The sequence below is a fragment of the Mandrillus leucophaeus genome, unplaced genomic scaffold (assembly GCF_000951045.1).
Source record: "Mandrillus leucophaeus isolate KB7577 unplaced genomic scaffold, Mleu.le_1.0 Scaffold307, whole genome shotgun sequence".
Taxonomy (NCBI): Eukaryota; Metazoa; Chordata; class Mammalia; order Primates; family Cercopithecidae; genus Mandrillus; species Mandrillus leucophaeus.
Window position 1 is genome coordinate 2870979 of NW_012103221.1, and position 27557 is coordinate 2898535.

Consider the following 27557-nt stretch of genomic DNA (forward strand, 5'->3'; position numbering starts at 1 on the left):
GTGATTTAATATTTGCATTTTTTTTTTTTGAGAATCATTAGGAAATCATGTACTCAAAAATAACATTTTTGCCTTTATTCATTTAATATTTGGGAGGGTTTTTTCTTTTTTCTTTTGAGACAAAGTTTTGCTCTTGTTGCTCAGGCTGGAGTGCAGTGGCGTGATCACGGCTCACTACAACCTCTGCTTCCTGGGTTCAAGCGATTCTTCTGCCTCAGCCTCCCAAGTAGCTGGGACTACAGGCACAGCACGTGCCGCCATGCCTGGCCAGTTTCTTTTGTATTCTTAGTAGAGACGGGGTTACACTATGTTGGCCAGGCTGGTCTCAAACTCGTGACCTCAGATGAGCCACTTGCCTCAGTCTCCCAAAGTGCTGGGATTACAGGCATCAGTCACTGCGCCTGGCCACCAAAAACTCTTTAGATTTGCCCTTTTGAGTCTATTTTCTAGATCCCGTAGGCATGCTTCATTTTTAGAAATTCCTTTTTCTTTTGTCTCCTCTGACTTGTGTGTTTTCAAATAGCCTGTGTTTGAACTCGGTAATTCTTACTTCTCTGTCATCAATTCTGCTGCAAAAGACTGATGCATTCTTTAGTATGCCAATTGCATTTTTTCAGCTCCAGAATTTCTGCTGGAGTCTTTTTACGTGTTTTAATCTTCGTTAAAGTTATCTGCTAGCATTCTGTATTCCTTCTGTGTTATCTTGAATTTCTTTGAGTTTCCTCAACACGGCTGTTTTGAATTCCCTGTCTGAAAGGTCACATATCTGTTTCTCCAGGATTGGTCCCTGAAGCCTTATTTAGTTTATTTGGTGAGGTTATGTTTTCCTGGATGGTGTTCATGCTAGTAGATGTTCTTGAGTATCTGGGTGTTGAAGAGTTAGGTATTTTTTGTAGGCTTCACTGTCTGGCCTTATTTGAAGCTGTTCTTGGGAAGGCTTTCTAGATATTTGAAAGAACTTGGGTATTGTGATCTAAGCTGTATCTGCTTTAGGGGTACCCCAAGCCCAGTAATTCTGTGGTTCTTGCAGACTCATACAGGTACCACCTTGATGGTCTTGAACAAGATCTGGGTAATTCTGTGGATTACCGGGCTGAGACTCTTGTTCTCTTTCCTTACTTTCTCCCAAACACACAGTCTCTCTGTTATGAGCCACGTAAAGCTGGGGTTGGAGTGAGTGACACAAGCACCCCTGTGACCACCGTGACTGTGCTGGGTCAGTCTTGAAATTAGGATTGTGCTGGGTCTTACCCAAGGCCTGCTGTAACTGCACTCTGGCTACCTCCCTTGTTTGCTCAAGGCCCTGGTGCTGTGCAGTCAGCAGTTGGCAAAGCCAGCCAGACCTGCATTCTTCCTTCAGGGCAGCAAGGTGTCTAGACCCCAGGTGGGTCCAGAGATTTGTTGTCTGGGAGTTAAGGGACTAGAGCAATATTCTTGTATTGTGGCTGAGCTGGCATTCATACCACAAGACGAGGTACTTCTTACTCTTCCTTCCTTTTTCTAAAAGCAGAGGAACCTCACCTCATAGCCACCCCCAGGCCACAAGGAGTACTGCCAGGCTATCACCGATGTTCCCCTAAGGCCCAGTGTCTCTGAAGTCAGCTTGTCGTGAATGCTCTGTCACCTGGGACTCACCCTTCAGGGCAGTGGGCTCCCCTGTGGCCCAGGGCAGGTCCAGAAATACCATTTGAGTCAGGTCTTAGAATTAGGGATACCCAAGAATCCACTGGTGCTCTACCCCGCTGTGTTTGTGCTAGTACCTAAGCTATAAGACAAAATCCCCTTTACTCTTTCCCTCTGCTTTTCTCAAGTAGAAGGAGTTTTGCCCCATAGGCACCACTGCTGGTAATGTGCTGAATCTCACGGAAGGCATCAAGTCTCAGAGGCTTACCTGAGGCCCTCAGTGTAGTACTTGGATATCGCTACTGGTTATTCAGGGCCCAAGAGCTCTTCAGTTAGGTGATGAATGCTGTTAGGTCCTGTCTTCTGGCCCAGGGTGTGTGTAGAAATGTCTGGGAGCTAGGGCCCTGAATGGGGACCTCATGACTCTGAGCGGTGCCCTGTCTTGCTGTGGCTGAGCTGATATCCAAGGTGCAAGACGGAGGGAAGGCATCTTTCTTGGAGCCCTGAGCTGTGCAGCCTGTCTAGGAGAAGGGGTGATGGCCAGCACTCCATTGGCAGCCCCACCTGGTGTCTCAGTATGTCTCATTCCCTGCTTCCCATCCCCCTTCCCACCACCTCTACTGTTTTGGGGCCCAGTTCATTCATTACTGGGAATCGGATAAGAGTTGTAGTCCTTACAGCTTAGACTGCCGAAAAGTTTACTTGGAAACATGGAGTGCTGTAGCCCTCCGTGGTGAGGCTGATGGGAACTCAAGTTGGGACCCCTGGGATCGGCAATTGCCCTCTGCCTTAGGGTTGGTTGAAATGCTCCCTCCCTGGGTTCGTGTCACCTGAGTTTGGTCTGGTTTTCCTTTTTGCTTTAACAGGACAGCACTGAGTTCAATGGCTTGCAATTGCTGCGTTCTCCCTCCCCCAGTACTGAGAGGCTCTAGGCAGCAGGCCTTTGCTACTGGATGGGGGAACAGGAAGTGTGTGTAGTTGCTAATTGAGGTCTGTTGTTTCTCTCTGCGTTGCCTCTTTCAGTGATATGCAGTTAAAACCAGGTACTGTGAGTACTCACCTGATTTTTGTTTTTTATGAAGGTGTTTTTTCTGTGTAGATCTTAATTTGATATCTTTGTTGGTGGGGGCATGGGCATGATCAGTGGAGCCTTCTATTCTTGCTCTGCCTCCCACCTGTTTTCAGTCTAAAAAATCAGTGGCAGCCAGGCGCAGTGGCTCACACCTGTAATCCCAGGAGGCTGAGGCGGGTGGATCACGAGGTCAGGGGTTTGAGACCAGCCTGGCCAACATGGTGAAACCCCGTCTCTACTACAAATACAAAAATTAGCCTGGCATGGTGGTATGCACCTGTAATCCCAGCTACTCAGCAGGAGAATCACTTGAACCTGGGAGGTAGAGGTTGCAGTGAGTCTAGATCGCACCATTGCACTCTACCCTGGGAGATAGAGTGAGACTCCCTCTCAAAAAAAATTTAGTGGCTTCCATTAAACTGCAATTTGGATTTCCCTAACTCCTTTAAAGAATAATTGCAAAAATTTTTAATTGTGGTAAAAAAGTATAGAACATAAAATTTAGGTTTCCCCCCCCCCCCCCAATAGAGAAGGGGTCTTGCCATGTTCAGGCTGATGTTGAATTTTTGGGCTCAAGCGATCCTCTTGCCTTGGCCTGCCAAAGTGTTGGGATTACAGACATGAACCAAAAATGTCTTTTCTTAATCATTTTTATGTATATCGTTGAGTAGTGTTAGAAATGTTAACATTCTTGGGCAACAAATCTCTATTACTTTTTCTTGTGACAAAACTGAAATCCATTTCTGGGCAACCACCCTTCTCCTTTGTTTCTGTGAATTTGGCTACTTTAAATACCTCATACCACTTGAATTGTACAAGTACAGTCATGTACCCAGTAATGATGTTTTGGTCAATGATGGACCTAGTGTAGGACAGTGGTCCTAAGGTTATACATACTGTATTTTTACTCTACATTTTCTATGCTTAAATGTGTTTAGATAAACAAATACTTACCATCGTGTTATAGTGGCCTAGAGTATTCATTACAGTTACGTGCCATACAGGTTTGTAGCCTAGGAGCAATGGGATATTTGTACACCATATAGTAGAGGCATGTAGCGTAGTAGCCCATGTCATCTAGGTTTGTGTAAGTATAATCTGTGATGTTTGTGCAACTATGCAGTCACATGTTTTTCAGAATGTATCATTGTCTTTAATCATCAAGCAATGCATAACTGTTTATATCTTTTCATGCTGACTTATTTCACTTCGTTTAATGTCCTTAAGGTTCATCTGTATTGTACTGTATAACAGGATTTTCTTTTTAAGGATGAATGGTTCTTCATTGTATGTACATACCACTTTTTGTTTATCCATTCATCCGTTGGTAGACGTTGGGGTTGCTTTGAACTCTTAGCTGTTGTAGATAATGCTGCTATGAACATAAGGGTGCAAAGATCTCTTGGAGATGATGCTTTCAATTCATTTCAGTATATATGCTCACCAGTGGGGTTGCTGGATCACGTGGTAATTGTTTCTAATTTTTAAGGAACTGTCCTACTGTTTTCCACAGCAGCTGCAACATTTTATATTCCCAGCAAGAGTACACAATGGTTCCAGTTCCACATAACTTGTGAACACTTATTTTATTTATTTTTGTTGTTTAAGAGACAGTATTTTGCCCTGTCGCTCATGCTGGAGTGCAGTGGCATGATCATATCTCACTATAGTGTTGAACTCCTGGGCTTAAGCCATTCTCCCACCTTATCCTTAGTGTCCTAAGTAGCTAGAACTATAGGCGTGTGCCACCATGCTTGGCTAATTTTTTTAAAAATACATTTTTTTTAGAGATGGTGCCTTGCTGTGTTGCCCGGGCTGGTCTTGAATTCCTGGCCTCAAGCAGTCTTCCTGCCTCGACCTACCAAAGCACTAGGATCGGAGGTGTGAGCTGCTGGGCCTCACTGGGGATTTTGATAGGGATTGCTTTTAATTCATAAATCAATTTAGGTAGTGTCGATATTTAACAATATAATGTCTTCCAACCCATGAATGTGGGATTTCTTTCCATTTATTTGCATCTTCTTTAATTCCTTTTAGCAACATTTTGTAGTTTTCAGTGTTAACAAGTCTTTTGCCTTCTTGTTCTTTTTTTTCTTTTTGATGCTGACTCAAATGTAATTTTAAAAATATTTCCTTTTTAAATTGTTCATTGTTAGTGTATTAGAAATTCATCTGACTTGTAATCCCAGCACTTTGGGAGACTGAGGTGGGTAGATTACTTATGATCAGGAGTTCGAAATCGGCCTGGCCATCATGGTGAAACCCCGTCTCTACAAAATACAAAAACTAGCCAGGCATGGTGGGGCGCCTGTAATCCCAGCTACTCAGGAGGCTGAGGCAGGTGAATCGCTTGAATCAGGGAGGCAGCGGTTGCAGTGAGCCAAGATTGTGTCACTGCACTCTAGCCTGGGCAAAAGAGTGAGACTGTCTCAAAAAACCAAAAATTTAAAAAGACAAAAGTGTATCTGCTTTTTGTGTTTTGAATTTGTATCCTGTAACTTTGTTGAATTCATTTATTAGTTTTTTGTTTGTCTTTGAGAGGAGATCTCACTCTGTTACCCAGGTTGGAATGCTGAAATCCAAACTGCAGTTTAATGGGAGCCACTGATTTTTTTCGGCTCGCTGCAGCCTTAACCTTCCAGGTTCAAGTAATCCTTCCGCCTCAGCCTCCTGAGTAGCTGGGACCAGAGGTGTGCACCACCGTGCCTGGCTAATTGTTTATATTTTTCGTAGAGATGGGGTTTCACTATGCTGCTCAGGCTAGTCTTGACCTCCTAAGCTCAAACAGTCTGCCCGCCTTGGCCTTCTAAAGTGCTAGGATTACAGGCTGTTAGTTCTAACAGTTCTTTTTGTGTAATCCTTAGGGTTTTCTGTTGGTTCGTGTTATCTGCGGACAGAGGTGACTTGAATTCTTTCCATTTTTTTTCCTCACTGAATTGCTCTGACTAGAATTTCCAATACTGTGTTGAATAGAAGTTATGAAAGTGGCCACCTTATCTTGGTCCTGATCTTAGAGGAAGAGCTTTCGGGCTTTCACCATTGAGTATGATGATAGCTGTGTGTTTGGAGAACTCTAGTCTGATGAAATGTCCTTCCCTTGCCTTTCTGGTTCTGGGTTGGATGGAATGAGATGGAAAGTTTTTGTTGTTTAGCAGTTAGGCTGCCAGGCGGGCCACTGGTGAGGGTGGTTTTCTGACCACACAAACTTTTTTCAGAATGTGTGCCCTGTGTGTTTTTTGTTAGAGAGGGATATGATGGTTGTAGCCACTCTTCCCTGTGTTTTTAAGCACTCTTAAGGCTGGGGAAGGAAAACTGACAGAGCGTACTGTGATCCCTTCTTCACCTTGCTGAAATCATACGATGCCAGAGGTTGTTTTTAGTGGTTGCTTCATCTTAGGCCCCCACTTTATCTTATTCTGTCCTAGTTGCTAGGCTTTGTTGCCTGAGTCTTCTCTCTGATGGTCAGTAGTGTCTACGGCTTCCAGGGCTTCAGATGTGATCTAGGTCCCAAAAGCCTGGTCTTGGGTGTAGGTGTTAGTACCTTGTGACTGTTACACATATATTTTGGCCTGACGTCTTTTCCTTTTCTCCTTGGCCGAGGTAATTTTTTTTAAACCCCTTCTTGGTTAATCAGTATTACCAGAGAGGAATCTTCTAACCTCCTAGTTCAGCTTACCAGCATTTTTGGAGCTGAGTTGAGGAAGTGTGCTGTAAGTCTTAACATTGTGTATATAGTCTGATTAAGTAGAAGGGGTGTGTGTGTGTGTTTTAAATGTAAACTAACCTCATATGTATTTGGTACAGGAAAGATATTAGTATAGTGGGACATCTTACTGCTTCATAGGGGATTTCTCCTCCTCACATTAATGTGATGCAGAAATCCAGGCAAGATTTCTGGGGATTAAAGAGAAGACACTAGCAACATATAAAGAAACAGTGAAAAAGCTGATAAGCCTCAAAAATGCTTTCTTGTACATACATAATAATTGCTTTTGTGGCTTCAAAGACCCTTATGTTTTCTACTTTGTAAAGCTGTGTGGACCAGCCGAAGAAGGTAAAAGGCATTAAAATGATGGAATTATGAGAATGATTATGTTCAATTTTTATTATTTTGGGAAATGGTCTTTTAATGAGAACTGAATGCTCTCAAGCTTCCCTATATCAAAAGAGGAAGGCTGTGTGAAGGAAGCTATGACTTCAAGGAAGATATGCTCTGTGGCTACTGCTGATACACCTGAGAGGAGTGCCATGAGACTGGTTCTTGGAATACTAAGCTGGAGGCTAGAATCAGTGCTACTGCTTTCAGATACAGCAAACTGACAAGTCCTTGGTCTCTCCTCCTGCCTTCTTCTAGTACCCTATAGGCACTGGAGGAACAAGATCTTAACAGGAAGACAGCTGGAAATGAAAAATGTAACTTGCATGGTCCCAGCCTCAGCATCACAACAGAAGGGTGGTTTTGGAGATGAGAGATAATCCCAGAATAAGTGGCGAAGTCTCACCGCCCCCCTCACCCCTTACATCTGTCAAAAATCTGTTCTTAAGCTCAGATGAGTTATTAATTAAAAGTAGACTTATTTTCTTTGGAAGCAAAAGAATGATTATCTGAAATGTTTACATTTGTAACTCTTGACTTTATTTTGAACTATTGGCTTTAATACTGGTTTAGCATTATTCATAATTTTAAAATTTCTTTTTTATTTCAGTATCAGATGTAGAAGGTGGTGATGGACTGCAGCTCAGAAAGGAACATACTCTCAAAATATTTACTTATATCAATTCCTGGACACAGAGGTATGCATCTTTAGGTATTTTGAAGACTAATTTTTGTGAGTTGTGTTATAAGTTGCCATTTTTATTGTCACATTTTAGGATGTTGGGTTAGATACCATTAGTTACTAAATGACAGTTTGTCAGTATTTATTAAATCTTTACTCATGAGGTCGATCATGATTCTGTTTTTAAAACATGGGCATAAATAACAGTTTCTTTCTTTGACCCCTCCTTATTTAGGGATATGAGAGTGACAGAAATTCTGAAAAATAACTGTTTTGAGAGATTAAATAATTTTTATGGTGTAGCTAAAGGCTTGTAACAGTCTTAATCCTTAGAAAAGTCATTGTGATAGGGGATACTTTTAAGCCACTTGCTATCTGTTTCTTTTCTGTAATTATGTATATCAGACCAGTTTCTAAATAATACATTTATTGAGACTATAGGAAATAAAATTTTAGGAAAACAAATGTTAATATAATAGAAGTTTATAACAAGGATTCCTGTTCCTCAGTGTGATTTTAACTAGTCTTTGCTAGTAATTTTTTCCCTTCAATAAACAAATGAAAATAAACATTATTTTAACTTCTGTGCCTACCTAGTTTAAACTTAGTCCTTCTAAAACATTTTAATGGATAAGAATGTTTGAAGCATTGTGTGCCAGTGAACATGTTAAATGCAGTGATACATAAATGAATGGTCTGAGGTATACAGTCTAGCTGAACATAGAGTTTAGCTGAATAGTTTAGCTTCAAATAACATTTGCTCTACGGTAATATCCTTTTTGCTTCTTTCAGTAAAGTTGGCAGATACCCTTGTTGGAAAAGAGTTTGTGGATTTTATATAAACATTCTGTACCATCATTATTGGCATTTCTTTTTCAGTCTCACTGAATTTCAGTAAATTTAGCAGTGGTTACTGTTGCATTATGGATGGAATGGATGAATATTACATAATACTAATATGTTTATGATTGAAGGTGAACTTTAATAGTCCACAGTGATTTGCTGAGAAATGTTGCATCTGAGTCATAATCTTGAGTTTTAATTATTGTAACTACTGCTAGGGTGGCAACATGTTATACTAGGAAAAAAAATCTACACTTCTGATTTCAGGATCTATAAGTTTGCCACTGAATAAAATGAAATCCAGAGAAACAAAATCATTTTCCTAAAATCTCATCACTAGTTATTGGTGGAGATGGGGTGGGAGTTATATTTTCTCATTCCTAATAGACTTGTATTCTAGCTTATTTTTAATCCCTGTATTATGAAATTTTAACCAAGAGTCTGTGGATGGCAATGAAATTATAAAGGAGGTTTTCATATGTGCAGTTTTAGGCAGTAATTCTTAGATCTTATTAGAATATCAAAGTGTTTGCCTCCAAACCATAGAGAGCCTGTGGTTTATCTCGTGTTGCCCTAGAATGTAGTGATTAAGAAAAGTGTGGCCTGGCAGGTTGTGGCGGCCCATGCCTCTCTCTTTGAGAGGCTGTGAGGCGGAGGATCACTTGAGCCTAGGAGTTCGAGACCTGCCTGGGCTACAGGGCGAGACCCCATCTCTGTTTTAAAAAAAAAAAAAAAAAAAAAAAAAAAGTGGCCTTGGCTCTAGATAGACAAGGATTCTAGTCCTGCTTCATCACCTGTGAACGAGTGATTATGACAAATTAGTTAAGTTGTATAAACTCTCACTTCCTCATTGGTGGAAATAGAATAATAATAATAAAGCTACTACTGTCTTAATGACATCGTAAGGAAACAAAGTGCTTAGCTCTGTATTTGCTAAAAGGACTTAATAAACACCTATTTTAATTAAATTTGTTAAAATTTGTTCTGGAAAATGAAATACAAATTAAAAGATGTAAAGCTAAGCTGGAGAACATTGAATAATTTGTAATTTTGTTCACCTGTCAATAAGTATGAACAGTTGTTAGCTCGTAGTAACAAAAGTGGAATGTTATACTCTTAATTGTTCGTGCTGATAGAAGGGAGAACAGGTAAAAATAAATTAGTTAGATCACAGTGCTTTGTAGTGAAAATTTTTGTCTATTCTCATCTCCCTCTCTTCCTCCCCTAAATTATTTTCTTGAGCTTCAGAAAATATTGTTGCCTAGATTAAGATTGTGGTTCTCATTAGGGGATAAACAGGTACCAATAAAGCATGTATAATCTCCAAAAGGCATTATTAACTTGGGGGCCGTGGACCAGGTGAGTCCATAAGTGAACCTTAGTGTGCTGATAAACCCATGATATTTCATACAACATGTTATTTATAAGTTTCCTGAAGAAAAAAAGCTTTCATAAGATTATCAGTGGTCATAAATTGTTTTTGTAGTGTATTAACTACAATATAGATAATGGAGAATGTTCACTTCAAAAATAGTATGGTAGGCCAGGTGTGGTTGCTTCTGTGTGTAATCCCAGCACTTTGAGAGGCCAACATGAGTGGATCACCTGAGGTCAGGAGTTCAAGACCAGCCTGACCAACATGGTGAAACCCCATCTCTAATAAAAATACAAAATTAGCCAGGGGTGGTGGTGTGTACCAGTAATCCCAGCTACTCGGGAGGCTGAGGCGTCAGAATCATTTGAACCCAGAGACGGAGGTTGCAGTGAGCCGAGATTTGTGCCACTGCATTCCAGCCTGGGCAGTAGAGTGAGACTCCATCTCAAAAAAAAAAAAAAAAAGTATGTTAACAATAATTTAATATTTACAAGCATTTACAAGCATTATAAAGATTTTTGGCCCAGGGTAATGGCTCATGCCTGTAATCCCAGCACTTCGGGAGGCCCAGGGAGGTGGATCACTTGAGTTCAGGAGTTCAAGACCAGCCTGGTCAACATGATGAAACCCCGTCTCTACTGAAAATACAAAAATTAGCCAGGTGTGGTGGTGCTCATGTGTAACCCCAGCTACTCGGGAGCCTGAGGCAGGAGAATCATTTGAACTTGGGAGGCAGAGGTTGCAGTGAGCTGAGATCACGCCACTGTACTCCAGCCTGGGGGATAGAGCAAGACTGTGTCGCAAAAAAGAATTTAGTATTTTACTATTTTTTCTCTTATTTAAATGATACAGTCATTGTAGGGAAAGAAAAGAAACTTTGATAAACTAGAGAATCGAAGTTAAATACAAAAACATGCCACGATTCAGAGTAACAACTTGTAACTTTTTGTGTATATCCATGGTGTGAGAGATTGCGAACAGTACAGTTTTAAATTTTACAAAAATGTGGTTTTACTATATGTATACTTTATGGTCTGATATTTCAGGTACAGTTAACCAAGGTCAGTCTCTGTGATCAAGGGTTATCTGTGTCATCATTTTTAAGTGCTGTTTAACAGTCATATAGCTGTCTCTACTTTGGCTATAACATGACGGAGGTCCTGCAGCCAATTAAGCCAACTGAGTTCCCTTCCTTATGGAGGCCCCAGTGTGCAGTCGCTGCAAACAGCAGCTTCCTTGGTAGTGTATGCAGCCTGTTTGTTGTATGGGTTGCTCTAAGGGACCTTGGAGACAGGCCTTTCAGATGTATGTTCATGTTTCTGACCTTGGCGGTATCCCAATGTAGGCTCCAAACAGGCATGCGAGGTGCCTTTGGAAAGCCCCAGGGCACTGTGTCCAGGGTTCACGCTGGCCAAGTTATGTCCACCTGCACTAAGCTGCAGAACAAGGAGCATGTGATTGAGGCCCTGCGCAGGGCCAAGTTCAGGTTCCCCAGCTGGAAAATCCACATCTCAAAGAAGTGGGGCTTCACCAAGTTCAATGCCGATGAATTTGAAGACATGGTGGCTGAGAAGCCGCTCATCCTAGATGGCTGTGGGTTCAAGTACATCCCAAGTCATGGCCCTCTGGACAAGTGGCTGGCCCTGCACTCATGAGGGCTTCCACTGTGCTGCGGCCTCTTAATACTCACCAATACATTCTACTTGCTGTCCCCCCCCCCAAAAAAAAAAAAAGATTAGGGAGGTTAATAACACATGTTTGTTTACCAGATTATCATCATTTTGTTAATTTAATGATTGGGAATGGAATAGGAGGAAAACTGACTCAGAAAATGGGAAGAGAAAGGAATAGGAGAATAAATTGAAGACTAAATTAGGGAAAGGGCATATACACATCTGCAAAGGAATATCATGTATGACAGAAGCTCCGCTACCACAGAGGATAATTCCTCATGTTGTAAGTGTTGTTTTTTTTTTTGCTTGTTTTAAGCTTACTACAAAATGGAGTTAGGTTTATATATCTTGGAAATTCCATACTCCTTAGCAGGTATTTAAAGCTCTTTATTATCTCCTACCTATCAACTCTTTAACTTTATTTCAGGAATTTCTTCTGTATAAGAACTCTGGATGCCAGCCAGGGTGAAGTTCTCTGTCAGGTTTCCAGGCTAAAAGTAGTACATTTTATACTTGTCATTTGTGCTTAGTCTTTGAAGCTTTTACTTTTATGTTTTCATTGTTTTAATAAATTTTATTTTTTAGAATAGTTTTAGAAGCCATTGCTTTTAAATAGGTTAAATGTATGTGGTTCACTCTTTCTGTTTTTTTTTTTTTTGAGACAGAGTCTCACTGTTGCCCAGGCTGGAGTACAGTGGTGTGATCTCGGCTCACTGCAAGCTCTCGGCCTCCCAAAGTGCTGGGATTACAGGCATGAGCCACCACGCCTGGCCAGCGTACGCATATGTGGTTCACTCTTTAAGGCTCTGCCTTTTATTTTGGCATCAAGAAATTTGTTTGACCAATGGACTCTTGATACTGACCACTGTTTAAAGTAGTGCTTTTCATAAATTAGCTGATACATAAAACAGTTTTTGGTGAGGTTGAATACTGTAGAGTAATAGTCCTTTCATGCTTTCAGCAGAATCCTTTCATGCTTTCAGCAGAACTAGGCTAGGGAAATGATATTAGACCCATTGGAATATTTGTTGCTAGATGGAATTCTAAAACCTAACCTGCAAAGAATTTTATTTTGACATGTAGATTCCTCATGAATGTTGACTTAGTATTAATTTTAAAATTAAAGCTACATATTTTATATGAGGCATTTAGAAATTTTTATCATTGCATTTCAAAAACATAAGTGCATTTTATTTAGGTGGGCAGCATATAATTCTACTTAGATACTTTTAGCAGGCAGGAATGAGACTGAGAAGAAAATAAGATAAGCTCAGATGGTGGAAGGATATGTATGATATTGGTGTACCAACATAAGTAATACAGAGTTAAAAAAAAAAAAAAATTAGTTGGCAGGGAAATGCCTATAATAAAAAAGTCCCTGTGTCCCCTGTCTCCTCACCCTCCTTTCTGTCTTCACCTTTTTCAGATGTTGATTTTTTTTTTTTTTTTTGAGACAATCTCACTCTGTCCCCCAGGTTGGAGTGCAGTGGCATGATCTCAGCTCACTGCAAGCTCCGCCTCCCGGGTTCACACCATTCTCCTGCCTCAGCCTCCTAAGTAGCTGGGACTACAGGCGCCTGCCACCATGCCCACTTAATTTTTTGTATTTTTAGTAGAGACAGGGTTTCACCGTGTTAGCCAGGACGGTCTTGATCTCCTGACCTCGGGATCTGGCCGCCTTGGCCTCCCAAAGTGCTGGGATTACAGGCGTGAGCCACCACACCAGGCTGGTTTTGATATTAACCTCTATACAGTATTCTGAAATACTCTTCTTATATTGCTTTTGCTACATCAATTTTAGGTGTAACCTATTAACTTCCATTTATGATATATAAGGATTTCATTCTTTTACCCTCTCCAATTCTCTCAGTATAGTTACATCTGTTCTTAGAGTAGTTCTAAAAATAAAAATGTTGCTCAGCAATGAGCCAAAAAAGTTCCCTAGTTCATTTTATATCTTGCATGTTCTCTCTTTCTTGGTTTACTTTTTTCATTCAGTTAATTTTCTGTGTGTGGATCACTTTATTCTTCTCAAACGCTCGTAAACTGTGCATCATTAGGTGATCTATTATCCCCCAACCCCTGGTCATAGCCCTAGAGTATTGATTACTTTCTAGAATTACTAAACTACCTTCCCTTCACATCTCATCCTTATAATTCATTTTGCTTGTCTCCGAGGCAGGAGAACTTTAGTGTCTGGAGGCAGGGAATCTGAGGCCAATTCACGCTGACTTCCTAGAATTAAATGAAAAGGAAAACCCTAAGATTCCATGCGTGAGTAGCAAAAGGACCAGAGGCTACCCGCTTTGCAACCTCCCCACACTTTTCTGTGTGGCAGGTGAAAAATTGAAATTACCATTGATTGGTCCCCTCCTGCAACTAATTACGCTGGTGGCAGGCCAAGTCTTCATCTGCATAGGAGTATAGCTTTGTAACTTCAGCCTCTGACTGGTCTTTGGCATAGAATGTAGCTTTGTAACTTCAGACTGATCATGGGCCACTGCTTCATTTAGGTAGGGTGTACACCAAGTAACCAATAGGAAACCTCTAGAGGGTATTTAAACCCCAGAAAATTCTGTAACTGGGTCCTTGACTCCCTTGCTCTGACTGTTCCCACCCTGTGGAGTATACTGTCATTTTCAGTAAATCTCTGCTTTTGTTGCTTTATTCTTTGCTCACTTTGTTTGTGCTTTTGTCCTATTCTTTGCTCAAAGCGCCAAGAACCTGGGTACCCTCCTCTGGTAACATCTCCTTTCTTGGATCTCCAAGTTTCCTGGATTCCATTTTGTCATCTTTTTAGTTTACTTCCGTGTTGTGGAGGACATCTTTTCTGACAGAGGATACATGGGGAGACAAATGTTTATTAGACCTTCCAGACCTGAAATGTCTCTCCTACCCTTATACTTACTGATAGGTCTTATTGGATACAGAATTATAGGTGGAAAATTGCTTGCAGAATTTCGGTAGTACTGATCCATTGTATTCTAAGTTCCATTATTGCTTTGGAGAAGCAGTAGCCCTTTTTATTTCTGTGTTTTTCCTTGATACTCTTTTGTTTTTTAAAATTATTTATTTATTTTTGTAGAGACGGAGTCTCACTCTGTAGCCCAGGCTGGAGTGCTGGAGTGCAGTGACGTGATCTTGGCTCACTGCAGCCTCCGCCTCCTGGGTCCAAGCAGTTCTCCTGCCTTAGCCTCCCGAATAGCTGGGACTACAGGCACACGCTGCCACGCCTGGCTAATTTCTTTTGTATTTTAGTAGAGACGGGGTTTCACCATGTTGTCTGGGCTGGTCTCGAACTCTTGAGCTCAGGCAGTCCACCCACCTTGGCCTCCCAAAGTGCTAGGATTACAGGCGTGAGCCACTGCACTTGGCCTCTTTTATTTTTTTTATTTTTTACTTTTTAAATTTTTTTGAGATAGAGGCTCGCTCTGTTGCCAGGCTGGAGTGCAATGGCGTGATCTTGGCTCACTGCAACTTCCGCCTTCCAGGTTCAAGCAATTCTCCTGCCTCAGCCTCCTGAGTATCTTGAACTACAGGCACGTACCACCACACCCAGCTAATTTTTGTATTTTTAGTAGAGTCGGGGTTTCACCATGGATGGTCTCTATCTCCTGACCTCGTGATCCGTCTGCCTCAGCCTCCCAAAGTGCTGGGTTTACAGGCATGAGCCACCACGCCCGGCCTCCTTGATACTCTTTATCACCCTCCCTGAAAGCTTTTAGGATCTGTATCCCTCCTCAGCTTCAGCAATGTTCTGTCTGTTTTGGTGGGCCTTTTGGTTGTGAAAATTTTATTTCATAATTTCCTTAATTCTGTATTTATTGCTCTCACTTCTTGGAACTATATTAGTGAGATATTGTACCCTTCTTGATTACTTCCTTTTCATATTCACCCTTTTTTTTTTGAGATGGGATTGCTGTGTTGCTAAGGTTGGAGTGCAGTGGCGTGATTATGGCTCACTGTGGCCTCAACTTCCTGGGCTCAAGTGATTTTCCCACCTTAGCCTCCCAAGTAGCTGGGACCACAGGCATATGCCATTATACTCAGCTAATATATTTTTTTATTGTAGAGAGGAGGTCTCGTGATGTTGCCCAGGTTGGTCTTGAACTCCTGGGTTCAAGCAGTCATCCCACCTTAGCCTCCTAAAGTGCTGGGATTACAGGTGTGAGCCACTGCACTAAGTCTTTTCTCTCCATTATTCACATTTTTTTTCTATTTTGTGGGAGATTTCATTTTTTCCTTTTGCGGACCTTTTGTTGAATTTTACAAATTGCTGTAATTTTAATTGGTTTTTAAATTGTAAATGATGTATATGCAAAAAGGTATATGACATGTATTTGTGTACATTACAGTGCTCTGAATTTTGTTATTATTTTGGCTCACTGACCAAAAAAATGCTCTGTTTTGTAATCTGAATTTATATTTTCATAACATTTCATTCTTATTTCAGTAATCTAACATCTTATATCTCTCAGGATATAAATTACAGCTAAAGTCTTTTTTTTTCTTTTTGTGTTTTATCTATTTCCTCTAAATTTCTTTTCCTTTCTTTTTTCTTTTCTTTCTTTTTTCTTTTTTTTGAGACAGTTTCACTCTTGTTGCCCAGGCTGGAGTGCAATAGCGTGATCTTGGCTCACTGCAACCTCTGCCTCCTGGGTTCAGGTGGTTCTCCTGCCTCAGCCTCCCGAGTAGCTGGGATTACAGGCATGTACCACCATGCCCAGCAGATTTTGTATTTTTAGTAGAGACAGGGTTTCTCCATGTTGGTCAGGCTGGTCTCAAACTTCTGACCTCAGGTGATCTGCCCGCCTCGTCTCCCAAAGTGTTGAGATTACAGGCATGAGCCACCGCGTCACCCTTACTGTTTGTTTTTATCTGCCTTTGGTGATCCAAAGGCAGATAAAATTTTTCTTGCAAATCTTATTATTGTTATTCTTTCTTGGTTATGAGAGGAGTACTAAACAGTGAATTTGAAGGTCTCTGTGGTCAGGGCATCTCAGATGTTGGCCACCACTGTATGATGGTTAAATGGTGAGTAGGCTTTCTTGTTGGGGCTAAATGAGCTTTTTCTATTCCAAACCCCACCACGAATACACTAAGAACACTCTAGGACAGAAAGCATGGGACGAAAGATGACAACTATCAGCGTAGTTTGGATGACAGAAAAGGGACGAACAGTAACTCTGAAAGAAATAAACTTGGAAAGAGCTACAAAAAGACATTTAAAAGAAGTATCTTTCAGTCTTTGGCTTTGCGACATGTTAGTCTGGTGGTTGGGGTACCAGATAGGAAAGGTACTTGAGGAGGTTTACCATTTAAGTCATATATTTCACTTATCTTGCTTTCAGTTTTTTTCCCTTTCTTTTCTTTTTTTTTTCCAGACAGCGTCTCGATCTGTCACTGGGCTGGAGTGCAGTGGCATAGTCTAGCTCACTGCAGCCTTGACCTGTGGGGCTGATTTTTCTTTTCTTTGTAAATCTCTTTCATAGCTAGTTAGAAGTTTATTCCTTTCGAGTGGCAGGAGCCGAAGCAGCAGTGCAGGTTGTCCCCGTTTCCCCTCCCCCTTCCCTTCTCTAGTTGCCTTCCCGGGCCCCCTACACTCCAGTCCCGGTCCCGCCATGTCCCAGAAAGAAGAAGAGAACCCTGTGGAGGAGATCGGCAAGGAGAAGCGGGACACACAGGAGAAAGAAGGTATTCTCCCTGAGAGAGCTGAAGAGGCAAAGCTAAAGGCCAAATACCTAAGCCTAGGACAAAAGCCTGGAGGCTCCGACTTCCTCATGAAGAGACTCCAGAAAGGGCAAAAGTAATTTGACTCAGGAGGCTACAACATGGCCAAAGCCGAGATGAAGAATAAGCAGCTGCCCCGTACAGGACCAGATAAGAACCTGGTGACTGGTGACCACATCCCCACCCCACAGGATCTGCCCCAGAGAAAGTCCTCGCTCGTCACCAGCAAGCTTGCGGGTGGCCAAGTTGAACGATGCTGCCTGGGGCTCCGCGAGATCCTGAGACGCTGCCCCCCTCCCCCCTGCCCCACACCTAGGTCCTGTGCTGGCTCCTGCCCCTTCTTGCTTTTGCAGCCAGGGGTCAGGAGGTGGCTCGGGTGCGGGCTGGAGAGGTAGCAGCCCTTGCACATTGGTGTCCCTGGCACGTGGAGCCCCTTGGGCTGAGCACCAAGACCTTGAACCTTTTTTTGTTTTACCTTTTTTCCAAATAACAATTGGGAGAAATCTCAATGAAATTCTGGGGGTGGGGGTGGGAGATACGGAGGAATATGAATTAGGGCTTGGAGTTAGTAAAAAAAAACATTCCTGACTATCCTTCTTAACCACGTGGCTGGTGTGGGGTAGGTGTGAGGGGAAGGAAGTGGAGTGGACTAATGAAGAGGAGTTCTAGTTGAGCTCTGTAGATAAATGTCTTGTTTCAGTGTGGTTGGAGACCTGGTGTCAGATGAAAGAAACTCCATCTGTACAGACAGACGCAAACAGCTCCTCTGGTTCTGCAGAGCTAGTTGAGAACTCAACGTTAATCATTTTAAAAAGTACTGCCCTTGAAATAGATTTGCTGTGGGGAGCGGTGAGTGTAGGAGAAAGGAGCCATAAGCATGGGGAACCCCACAGAGCCCAAAGGACTTTTTCAGTATTTGAAATAAACAAAACAAAAACCCATGAAAACACCCCCCCCCAAAAAAAAGAACTTTATTTCTTTCACTCTGAATTACTTACTATTTTTCCCTTTTCTGTCACTCAAAGTGTGTTGATAGCTGTCATCTTCTGTTTCATTATTTCTGTTTTTGTAGAGTGTTCTTTAGTATATTTGTAGTAGGATTTGGAATAGAGAACAAGTAAGTTTATGTGTAAAATCAAGCTGGTTTTCGTGAAGCTTGTAGCTAAAAAAAATTCAAGCTGGTTTTGACTGAAAGTGATGTTTTTATTTAAAACACCTTTCTGCCTTGCATTTTGGATACAATGTACAGCAAGGGTCCCCAGCCCCTGGGCCACACACTGGTACCCAATTAGGAACCGGGCCACACAGCAGGAGGTGAAGGGCAGATGAGTGAGTGAAGCTTCATCTGTATTTACAGCCATTCTCCATTGCTCACATTACCACCTGAACTCCACCTCCTGTCAGATCAGTGGCAGCATCAGATTCTCACAGGAGCGTGAATCCTGTTGTGAACTGTGCATGTGAGGGATCTAGGTTGCACACTCCTCATGAGAATATAATGCTTGATGATCTATCGCTGTCTCCTATCACCCCCAGATGGTACCATCTAGTTGTAGGAAAACAAGCTCAGGGCTCCCACTAATGCTACATTATGGTGAGTTGTATAATTATTTCATTATATATTACAGTGTGATACTGTAACATGCACAATAAATGTAATGTGCTTGAATCATCCCAAAGTCCTCTGGGTACTGGGAGAAATTATCTTTCACAAAACGGGTCCCTGGTGCCAAAAAGGTTGGAAACCATTGATATACAGAGGGAAATGCTGTATTGAGAATTCACATGCCTAGACTTCTCAGAATTGAGTGTAATAGAATGAAAAATATTATGTAATATACAGTTATTTAAAAAATACATACATTTGTGTACGTGTGTGTTCCCTCATGAGACTCACAACTCCTTTTGAACTTGTTTATTTTGGGTCTAGAAGGACCCAGACCCAGTTTCTTTTGTTACTTTGTTGACGTAATTTTTGTCTTTGAAGATCATCAGTTTTAGGTCCATTACCAAGCAGTTTAATGCTCATTGTCTAACATTTTTATTTTATTTTATTTTTATTTTTATTTTTATTTTTGTTTTGTTTTGTTTTGTTAGTTTTAGTAGAGATGGGGTTTCACCATGTTGGCCAGGCTGGTCTCAAACTCCTGACCTCAAGTGATCCACCTGCCTCGGCCTCCCAAAGTGCTGGGATTACAGGCTGAGACAGTGCACCTGCCTGACACTCAAGTTTATATGACCTCTCACTTTGGTTTTGTATGTGTTTTGAGAGAGAGAGTCTCACTCTGTCGCCCGGGCTGGAGTGCAGGGGTGCTATCTCGGCTCGCTGCAACCTCCGCCTCCCAGGTTCAAGCGATTCTCCTGCCTCAGCCTCCCGAGTAGCTGGGATTACAGGCATGCGCCACCATGCCCAGCAGATTTTGTATTTTTAGTAGAGATGGGGTTTCACCATGTTGGCCAGGCTGGTCTCAAACTCCTGACCTCAAGTGATCCACCTGCCTTGGCCTCCCAAAGTGCTGGCATTACAGACAAGAGCCACTGCACCTGGCCCTAACACTTATTTTAAAAGTAAATTTGGCTGAATCTTTGGCTTTCTCCATCCAAATCTGACTTCAAGATCGTTTTCTGGGATTTCAGATTCCATTTTTAGTAAATGATCTGCCTGCCTCAACCTCCCAAAGTGCTTACAGGCGTGAGCCACCACACCTGGCCTGACCTCTTTGAACCTGATTTTTCTAAGTTTTTTATGTTTTTTGAGACAGTCTGCCTCTATCACCCAGGCTGGAGTACAGTGGTGCAATGTTGGCTCACTGCAACTTCCGCCTCCCAGGTTCAGACAATTCTTGTGCCTCAGCCTCCTGAGTAGGTGGGATTACAGGTGTTTGTCACCACGCCCAGCTAATTTTCGTATTTTTAGTAGAGACGAGGTTTTGCTATATTGGCCAGGCTGGTCTCGAACTCCTGGCCTCTAGTGATATGCCCACTTTGGCTTCCCAAAGTGCTGGGATTACAGGCTGAGACAGTGCACCTGCCTGACACTCAAGTTTATATGACCTCTCACTTTGGTTTTGTATGTGTTTTGAGAGAGAGAGTCTCACTCTGTCGCCCGGGCTGGAGTGCAGGGGTGCTATCTCGGCTCGCTGCAACCTCCGCCTCCCAAGTTCAAGTGACTTTCCTGCCTCAGCCTCCTTAGTATCTAGGATTACAGGTAGACTACCACGCCCATCTAATTTTTTATTTTTAGTAGAGATGAGATTTCACCATGTTGGCCAGGCTGGTCTCAAACTCCTGACCTTAAGTGATCTGTCTGCCTCAGCCTCCCAAAGTGCTGGGATTACAGGCGTGAGCCACCACACCCAGCCTGACCTCTTACTTTAAACCTGATTTTTCCTAAACATCGGAGGAAGAAGCTGTTAATCAGAAGAATTGGAGGAGAAATGTGTTTATTTTTCTTCTTGTGGGAGTTGTGATATTATAGAATTGTAAAGCTGGAGAGGTCTTAGAGGTAAAAATAAAAACCCTTCCATTTTGCCACAGATAAAAAAGATGTGATGCATTATTTATATATATTTATGTAATTATATATTTCTGTGTGACAGAAATGCTCCAAAAGTATACTGTATCTTAAAACAGCAGTAAACATTTATTATCCTCAAAGTTTCAATGGGACAGGAATTTGGGACTCCTTTAGCTGTTCGGTTCTGGGTTGAGTTTCTCATAATGTTTTAGTCAGGATGTTGGCCCGGTGATAGTCACGTAAAGGCTCATGCGGGGCTGGAGGATATACTTCCAAGTTGGCTTGCTTTAGTTAGTGATCAGGTTAGTGCTGGGTTTTTTTTTTTTTTATTTTTTGAGACAGAATCTTGCTTTGTCACCCAGACTGGAGTGCAGTGGCACGATCTCCTGCCTCAGCATCCCGAGTAGCTGGGATTACAGGTGCCCACCACCACGCCTGGCTAATTTTTATATTTTTAGTAGAGATGGGGTTTCACCATGTTGGCCAGGCTGATCTCGAACTCCTGACTTCAGGTGTTCCACCCACCTCGGCCTCCCAAAGTGCTGGGATTATAGGCGTGAACCACCTCACCCGGCCTCAGTGCTGGTTGTTAATGGGGAGGTCTTGGTACTTCCTCTTGTGAATTCCTAAAGGGCTGCTTGAGTGTTTTTCCATGATAGGTGGCTTTCCCTAGAGTAAGTGATCCAAAAGAGAGCAAGGCAGAAGTGAGAGTGTCTTTTATGACCTAGTCTCCCATGTCACACATTGTCACTTCTACCACATTCTATTCACTAGAAGTGAGTTCCATCTACACAGAAGAGTATCAAGTAATTTGTGGCTGTACTTCAAATTCACGCTTGGAGAAATAAAATTATTTCCACATGATCATACAGGGCATTGGTGATCTATTCAGACTACAATATAGATGTTTTGATGCTATTACTAGGTGCAGATTATAGATTATAGTTGCTTAGCTGTCATCTGTCATTGGATACAAGTATTAGAACCAGGTACTTGTGTGTGTATAAATTACCTATTGATTCACCAGACCATTCCCTGCCTTTTTTTGATACATGATTTCACTCTGTCACTCAGGCATGATCAGGGCTCACTGCTGTCTCAGCCGCCTGGGCTCAAGCGTCTCGAATAGCTGGGACTGCAGGCACAAGCCACGATGCCTAGCTAATTCTTTTATTTTTATTTTTTGAAGAGATAGGCCTCATTATGTTGCCCTGGCTTGTCTTGAGCTCCTGGACTTAAGTGATTCTCCCACCTTGGTCTCCCAGAGTGTTGGGATTACAGGTGTGAGCCACCCCACCTGGCTGAGATCCTTTTAATTATCTACATATGCCAGGCATAGTGCTACTAACTGAACATGTCTAAGGAGAACTGGATTTGTTTGTGATACTTTTTTTTTTGAGACTGTGTTTTGGTCTTGTTGCCCAGGCTGGAGTGCAGTGGTGTAATCTTGGCTCACTACAACCTCCGCCTCCTGGGTTCAAGTGATTCTCCTACCTAAGCCTCCCAAGTAACTGGGATTACAGATGCCCACAACCATACCCGGCTAATTTTTTTTGTATTTTTAGTAGAGACAGGGTTTCATCATGTTGATCAGGCTGTTTTCGAACTCCTGACCTCAAATGATCCACCTGCCTGGACCTTCCAAAGTGCTGGGATTACAGGCGTGAGCCACCGCGCCTGGCCGATCCTGTTTTTTATATATATGTATATTTTACAGGAGCTGGGGAGAGAGAGTGTGTGTGTGTTTTGTGCCTAAACACTTTTGATTTACCAGATAGTGTCAGAGCACCCCTCCCAAATAGCCTTCAAGGACATTAACTTAAAAATGTGGCTGTTTTATTAGTTGACAACAAAATTCCTTATAATAAATAGCTGGCTTTATTAAGATATTTTGTTATAGCCAGTTTCCTAATAACTTGCTCAACATATATTGAGTACTTGATACTGGAGAAACAAAATGCCACAATTCTTGTTTTTAAATAGTTCCTTGTGTAGAAGGACAGACAAATCCATACATAAAACTGAAGATAATAGCTGTAAACCTAACATGATGACTTTATACTAAGATACCAGTTGTTGTTGCGATGCTATCTTTATGTTATTAAGGTGTACTACAGCAGGAAGGAAAAAATAAAAGCAAGTCTAGAAATAACTTAGTATTTCCTTACTTATTATTTTTTATTAAAAAATATAACTGCTGCTCTACTACTAATTTATTCATTTTTTTTTTCTCTTATAGGCAATGTCTATGCTGCTTCAAGGAATATAAGCATTTGGAGATTTTTAATCAAGTAGTATGTGCACTTATTAACTTAGTGATTGCCCAAGTTCAAGTGCTCCGGGACCAGCTTTGTAAACATTGTACTACTATTAACATAGATTCCACGTGGCAAGATGAGAGTAATCAAGCAGAGGAACCACTGAATATAGATAGAGAGTGTAATGAAGGAAGTTCAGAAAGACAAAAATCAATAGAAAAAAAATCAAACTCTACAAGAATTTGTAATCTGACTGAGGAGGAATCTTCAAAGAGTTCTGATCCTTTTAGTTTATGGAGTACAGATGAGAAGGAAAAACTCTTACTATGTGTGGCAAAAATTTTTCAAATTCAGTTTCCCTTATATACCGCTTACAAGCATAATACTCACCCTACTATTGAGGTATGTAAAAATAGCTGTTGTGAATTTTAAGTAATACCAAGACTTAACTTGGCAGTCTGTTTCTCACTGATAAGTACGAAGACAGTTTTTGCTGGCAGAAAATCATTATTGTCACCAGAATTATTTAATGTTTCTCCAGAACATTTTTTTTAGCAGTTTGTGCTGTAAATTTGCTCAATATAGTTCATCCTGTCAAGGAAAGATGTATACATTGAACTCAGAAAGTAAACTGGTAGTGATCTAAACATTTTACTGGTATAGATCTATGCTTATTTTATGACTCTTAATAAAAGTTGGCCGGGTGCGGTGGCTCAAGCCTGTAATCTCAGCACTCTGGGAGGCCGAGACGGGCGGATCGCGAGGTCGAGATCGAGACCATCCTGGCTAACCTGGTGAAACCCCGTCTCCACTGAAAAATACAAAAAACTAGCCGGGCGAGGTGGCAGGTGCCTGTAGTCCCAGCTCCTCGGGAGGCTGAGGCAGGAGAATGGCGTAAAGCCGAGAGGCGGAGCTTGCAGTGAACTGAGATCCAGCCACTGCACTCCAGCCTGGGCGACATAGCAAGACTCTGCCTCAAAAAAAAAAAAAAAAAATACATAATAGTTGAGGGAAAGGAAACACGTGGAATTTTAAATTTCATTCTTAGAAACAGTCTACAGACCAGAATTTGCCTTCATCAAGAGAAAAGCTTAGCAAATTATCTGTAATTAGTAGTTTCAAATAATAGTATTTTCTTTTGTAAGTTAAGATGCAGACTTTGAGATGTCACAGTATAATTCTGCCATATTCTATTGTGCTGCTTTCTGTTACTTGAAGCAGTTCACAAGGGCATCCCAGATTTAAAGGGGTAATGAAGTAGACTCCATTTCTGGGGGGAGGAGAGGTGTAAAATTTCATTTTATATCTTATACATTCTGTTTCCTGTGCATCCTGGGAAATGAAGAGTTATGGCCATTAGAGAATCTACTATATTTTTTTGTTGTTGGTTTTAATCTGCCTCTTTTCTCTAGCTTACTTGTTCTGTAACCTTTATACTTCTCTTTCTTCTTGTGGAAAGTAGTAGTCCTTTACTGGGATATTTTCAGGTCGAATGGAGACTTGCTTGAAAACATAGCCTGAGGGCAGATATTTTCCCTGTTAGAATTCTTTGTAAGAATATTTTAAATCAGGCACACTTGGTTTCTCAAGTCACCCACTTGGCCTTCTTCCAAGTTGTAGTTTCGGTCCTTGTTTCTTTCCTTTCTTCCCTTACTGTTCTAAAAAGTTGTTTTTTTTTTGTTTGTTTTTGTTTTTGAGATAGTCTTGCTCTGTAGCCCAGGCTGGAGTGCAGTGGCGCGATCTCGGTTCACTGCAAGCTCCACCTCCCGGGTTCACACCATTCTCCTGCCTCAGCCTCCGGAGTAGCTGGGACTACAGGCGCCTGCCACCACGCCTGGCTAATTTTTTTCTTTGTATTTTTTAGTAGAGATGGGGTTTCACCCTTTTAGCCAGGATGGTCTCGATCTCTTGGCCTCCTGATCCGCCCACCTCGGCCTCCCAAAGTGCTGGGATTACAGGTGTGAGTCACTGCGCCTGGCCTCTAAAGCTTTTTGATAAACTTTCATTCACTCCTGCTCTAGGTGGGGGGAAAAAAAGAGTATTTAAAATCAGATTGTGCTCTGTCTTCTAAAAATCTTAGCCTGTGATCATCCAGTATAGAAACTGTTAATCTCTTACATGATATAAAATATATTAAATATTCTGAAAAAGTCATCTCAGTCTTTTTTCAACAAAAGAGAGTCCCATCAGGCAAACTTGAAACATTTAATCTACATAAACACCATCTACATGGTGCTTTAGTATCTTAACTTGGTAATTGAAAGATGCTGAAAATAGTTTTCGTTAGGGACTTAGATATGTGAAATTCACAGAGATTTTTTCCAACTAAATTTCTTAATGATATAGAACTATAAGCAATGCTGAATCTGCTGCTTCTAAAATAAACTTGCTTATCAGTGTTCTTCCTTATTTTCAAAAATGGTAATCTCTAAATGTAGGCATAATTACATTCCTGTACTTTGTTTTAAAGTGCTTTGTTATTACTCTTCTTGAGTATTTTATGTTACTCCTTGGTTGAAAGCAATGGTTTTGTGAGGTCTTTGAGGAAAATTCTAACAAAAAATACCCATAGATATAGTAAAAGAGTAACCTCCTTATACCAAATTCTATAATTTATTAGATATGTGCTTTTAAAATTTTCTTTTCGTAATAGTTGTTTCCCAGGTTTCTGTTATGTTAATAATCTGTTACAAGGGCTCTAAAATTTCTAGTTTCTGTCCTAATGACGATTTAATTAAATGTGGTAAGTTGGGTCAACTGTTTCAGATGGTCCTAGATCAAACACTTGGTAGCATACATGTTATAAAATTATATATATGTATAAATTTGTGTGTATATACACAATTATTTTAAAGCAAATTATTATGAAATGTAATAAAGCTTACTAGAGGTTTTTATCCCACTTTTCTTTGAGGAAATAGTCCATCCAGTCCTTTTTTTTACTGCTGTGCTGTCCTTTCTGAAGCCTTTGATTTTGATTTTTAGTTAATATTTTTTAAAGAGGCACAACTTGATCAAAATTCTTAGAAGGACAAGATTCAAAACTCATGTGTTAGTATTTTGATAGCTGTGTCTTTAGAAACCTACTCAACACTTTTATTTTATAGAAGAAGCAACTGGCCTACAGAGGCTAAAAGATTTGATCGGGCATATTGCTGAGAAGAGTCCCAGAATCCGGGTCTTACTCTACTGCACTACTTCTAAATCATTTTGAACGAATTACTGTATTCTAAATAATACGGAAATTTGGAGACCCTCCTTCTGTCTCTTCCTTCCTCTCTTTCCTATTGTCCCCATCAAAGCTGATAATATTGTGAAAGGTTCGGTAATTGGACGTAAGTAATATTAATTCAGAATAAAAAGGGGGAACGGCCTAGTTTTTTTTTCCCCCCTTAAAAGACAGGGTCTTGCTCTGTCTCCCAGGCTGGAGTGCGGTGGTGTGATCACAGGTCACCGTAACCTTGAATTCCTGGGCTCAAACGATCCATCCACCTCAGCCTCCTGAGTAACTTGGACACTAGGCACTCACCACAGTGTCTGGCTAAGTTTATTTTTATTTTATTATTATTACTTTAAGAGATGGAGTTTATCTGTGTTCATAGGGTTTATCGAGACCAGGCTGGTCTCGAACTCTTGGCCTCAGATGATCCTCCCGCCTTGGCCTCCAAAGTGCTGGGATTACAGACTTGAGCCACGGTGCCTTGCCATGCTAGTTGCATTCTTTATCCTGAATAATTATGTGTAATTCTGTGAAATGAGATATTGCCCTAGTGTTGTAAGTTTTTTCTAAGTATAGGGAAAAAGATTATGAAAATGATAGAAAGGGCCAGGTACAGTGGCTCACACCTGTAATCCCAGCATTTTTGGAAGCCAAGGCAAGAGGACCACTTGAAGCCGGGAGTTCAAGTCTAGGCTGCGCAACATAGCAAGAGCTCATCTCTACAAAAGAAAAGAAAAAAAATTAACTGGGCATAGTGGTACATGCCTGTATTCCCAGCTACTTTGGAGGCTGAGGCAAAAGGATCACTTGAGCCAGGAGTTCAAGGCTGCGGTGAGCTATGATCATGCCTCTACATGACAGAGTGGGACCCTATCTTTAAAAAAGTAGAAAGGAGAGAAACCACTGCATTTATGTTAAATATACATATGGTATAATCAGACAGGTTATATACTTGAGGCGTTTGTTTTTTAATTTTTTTTTTTTGAGATGGAGTCTTGCTCGGTCGCCAGGCTAGAGTGCAATGGCGCAATCTCAGCTCACTGCAACCTCTGCCTCCTGGGTTCAAGCGATACTCCTGCCTTACCCTCCCAAGTAGCTGGGACTACAGGTGCGCACCACAACGCCCAGCTAATTTTTGTACTTTTAGTAGAGGTGAGGTTTCACCATGTTGGCCAGGATGGTCTCGATCTCTTGACCTTGTGACTCGCCAGCCTTGGCCCCCCAAAGTGCTGGAATTACAGGCATGAGCTACCACACCTGGCCTTATTTTTAAATTTTTGAATCAGGGTCTTCCTCTGTCACCCAGGCTGGAGGAGTATACTGGCACAATTATGATTCACTGTAGCGTTGAATTCCTGGGCTTAAGTAATCCTTCAACTTCAGTATCCTAAGTAGCTGGGAGTACAGGTGCATGTCTCTATGCCTAGCTAGTTTTTTTTTTTTTTTTTTTTTTTTTTTTTTTTTTTTT

The 27557-nt window shown here is 41.4% G+C and overlaps 1 protein-coding gene and 1 pseudogene across 1 annotated transcript in view; both read left to right on the forward strand.

The window, feature by feature from the left end:
* Positions 1-7401: 7401 nt before the first annotated feature.
* USP34 (ubiquitin specific peptidase 34) overlaps positions 7402-27557 on the forward strand; it is a 247464-nt gene continuing 227308 nt past the window's right edge. The window contains 3 exon segments of the mRNA XM_011987324.1: positions 7402-7489; positions 22851-23207; positions 23210-23271. Coding sequence (XP_011842714.1) covers positions 23174-23207; positions 23210-23271 — 96 coding nt within the window. The 5' untranslated portion in view covers positions 7402-7489; positions 22851-23173.
* On the forward strand, positions 16986-17489 carry LOC105544744 (annotated as a pseudogene).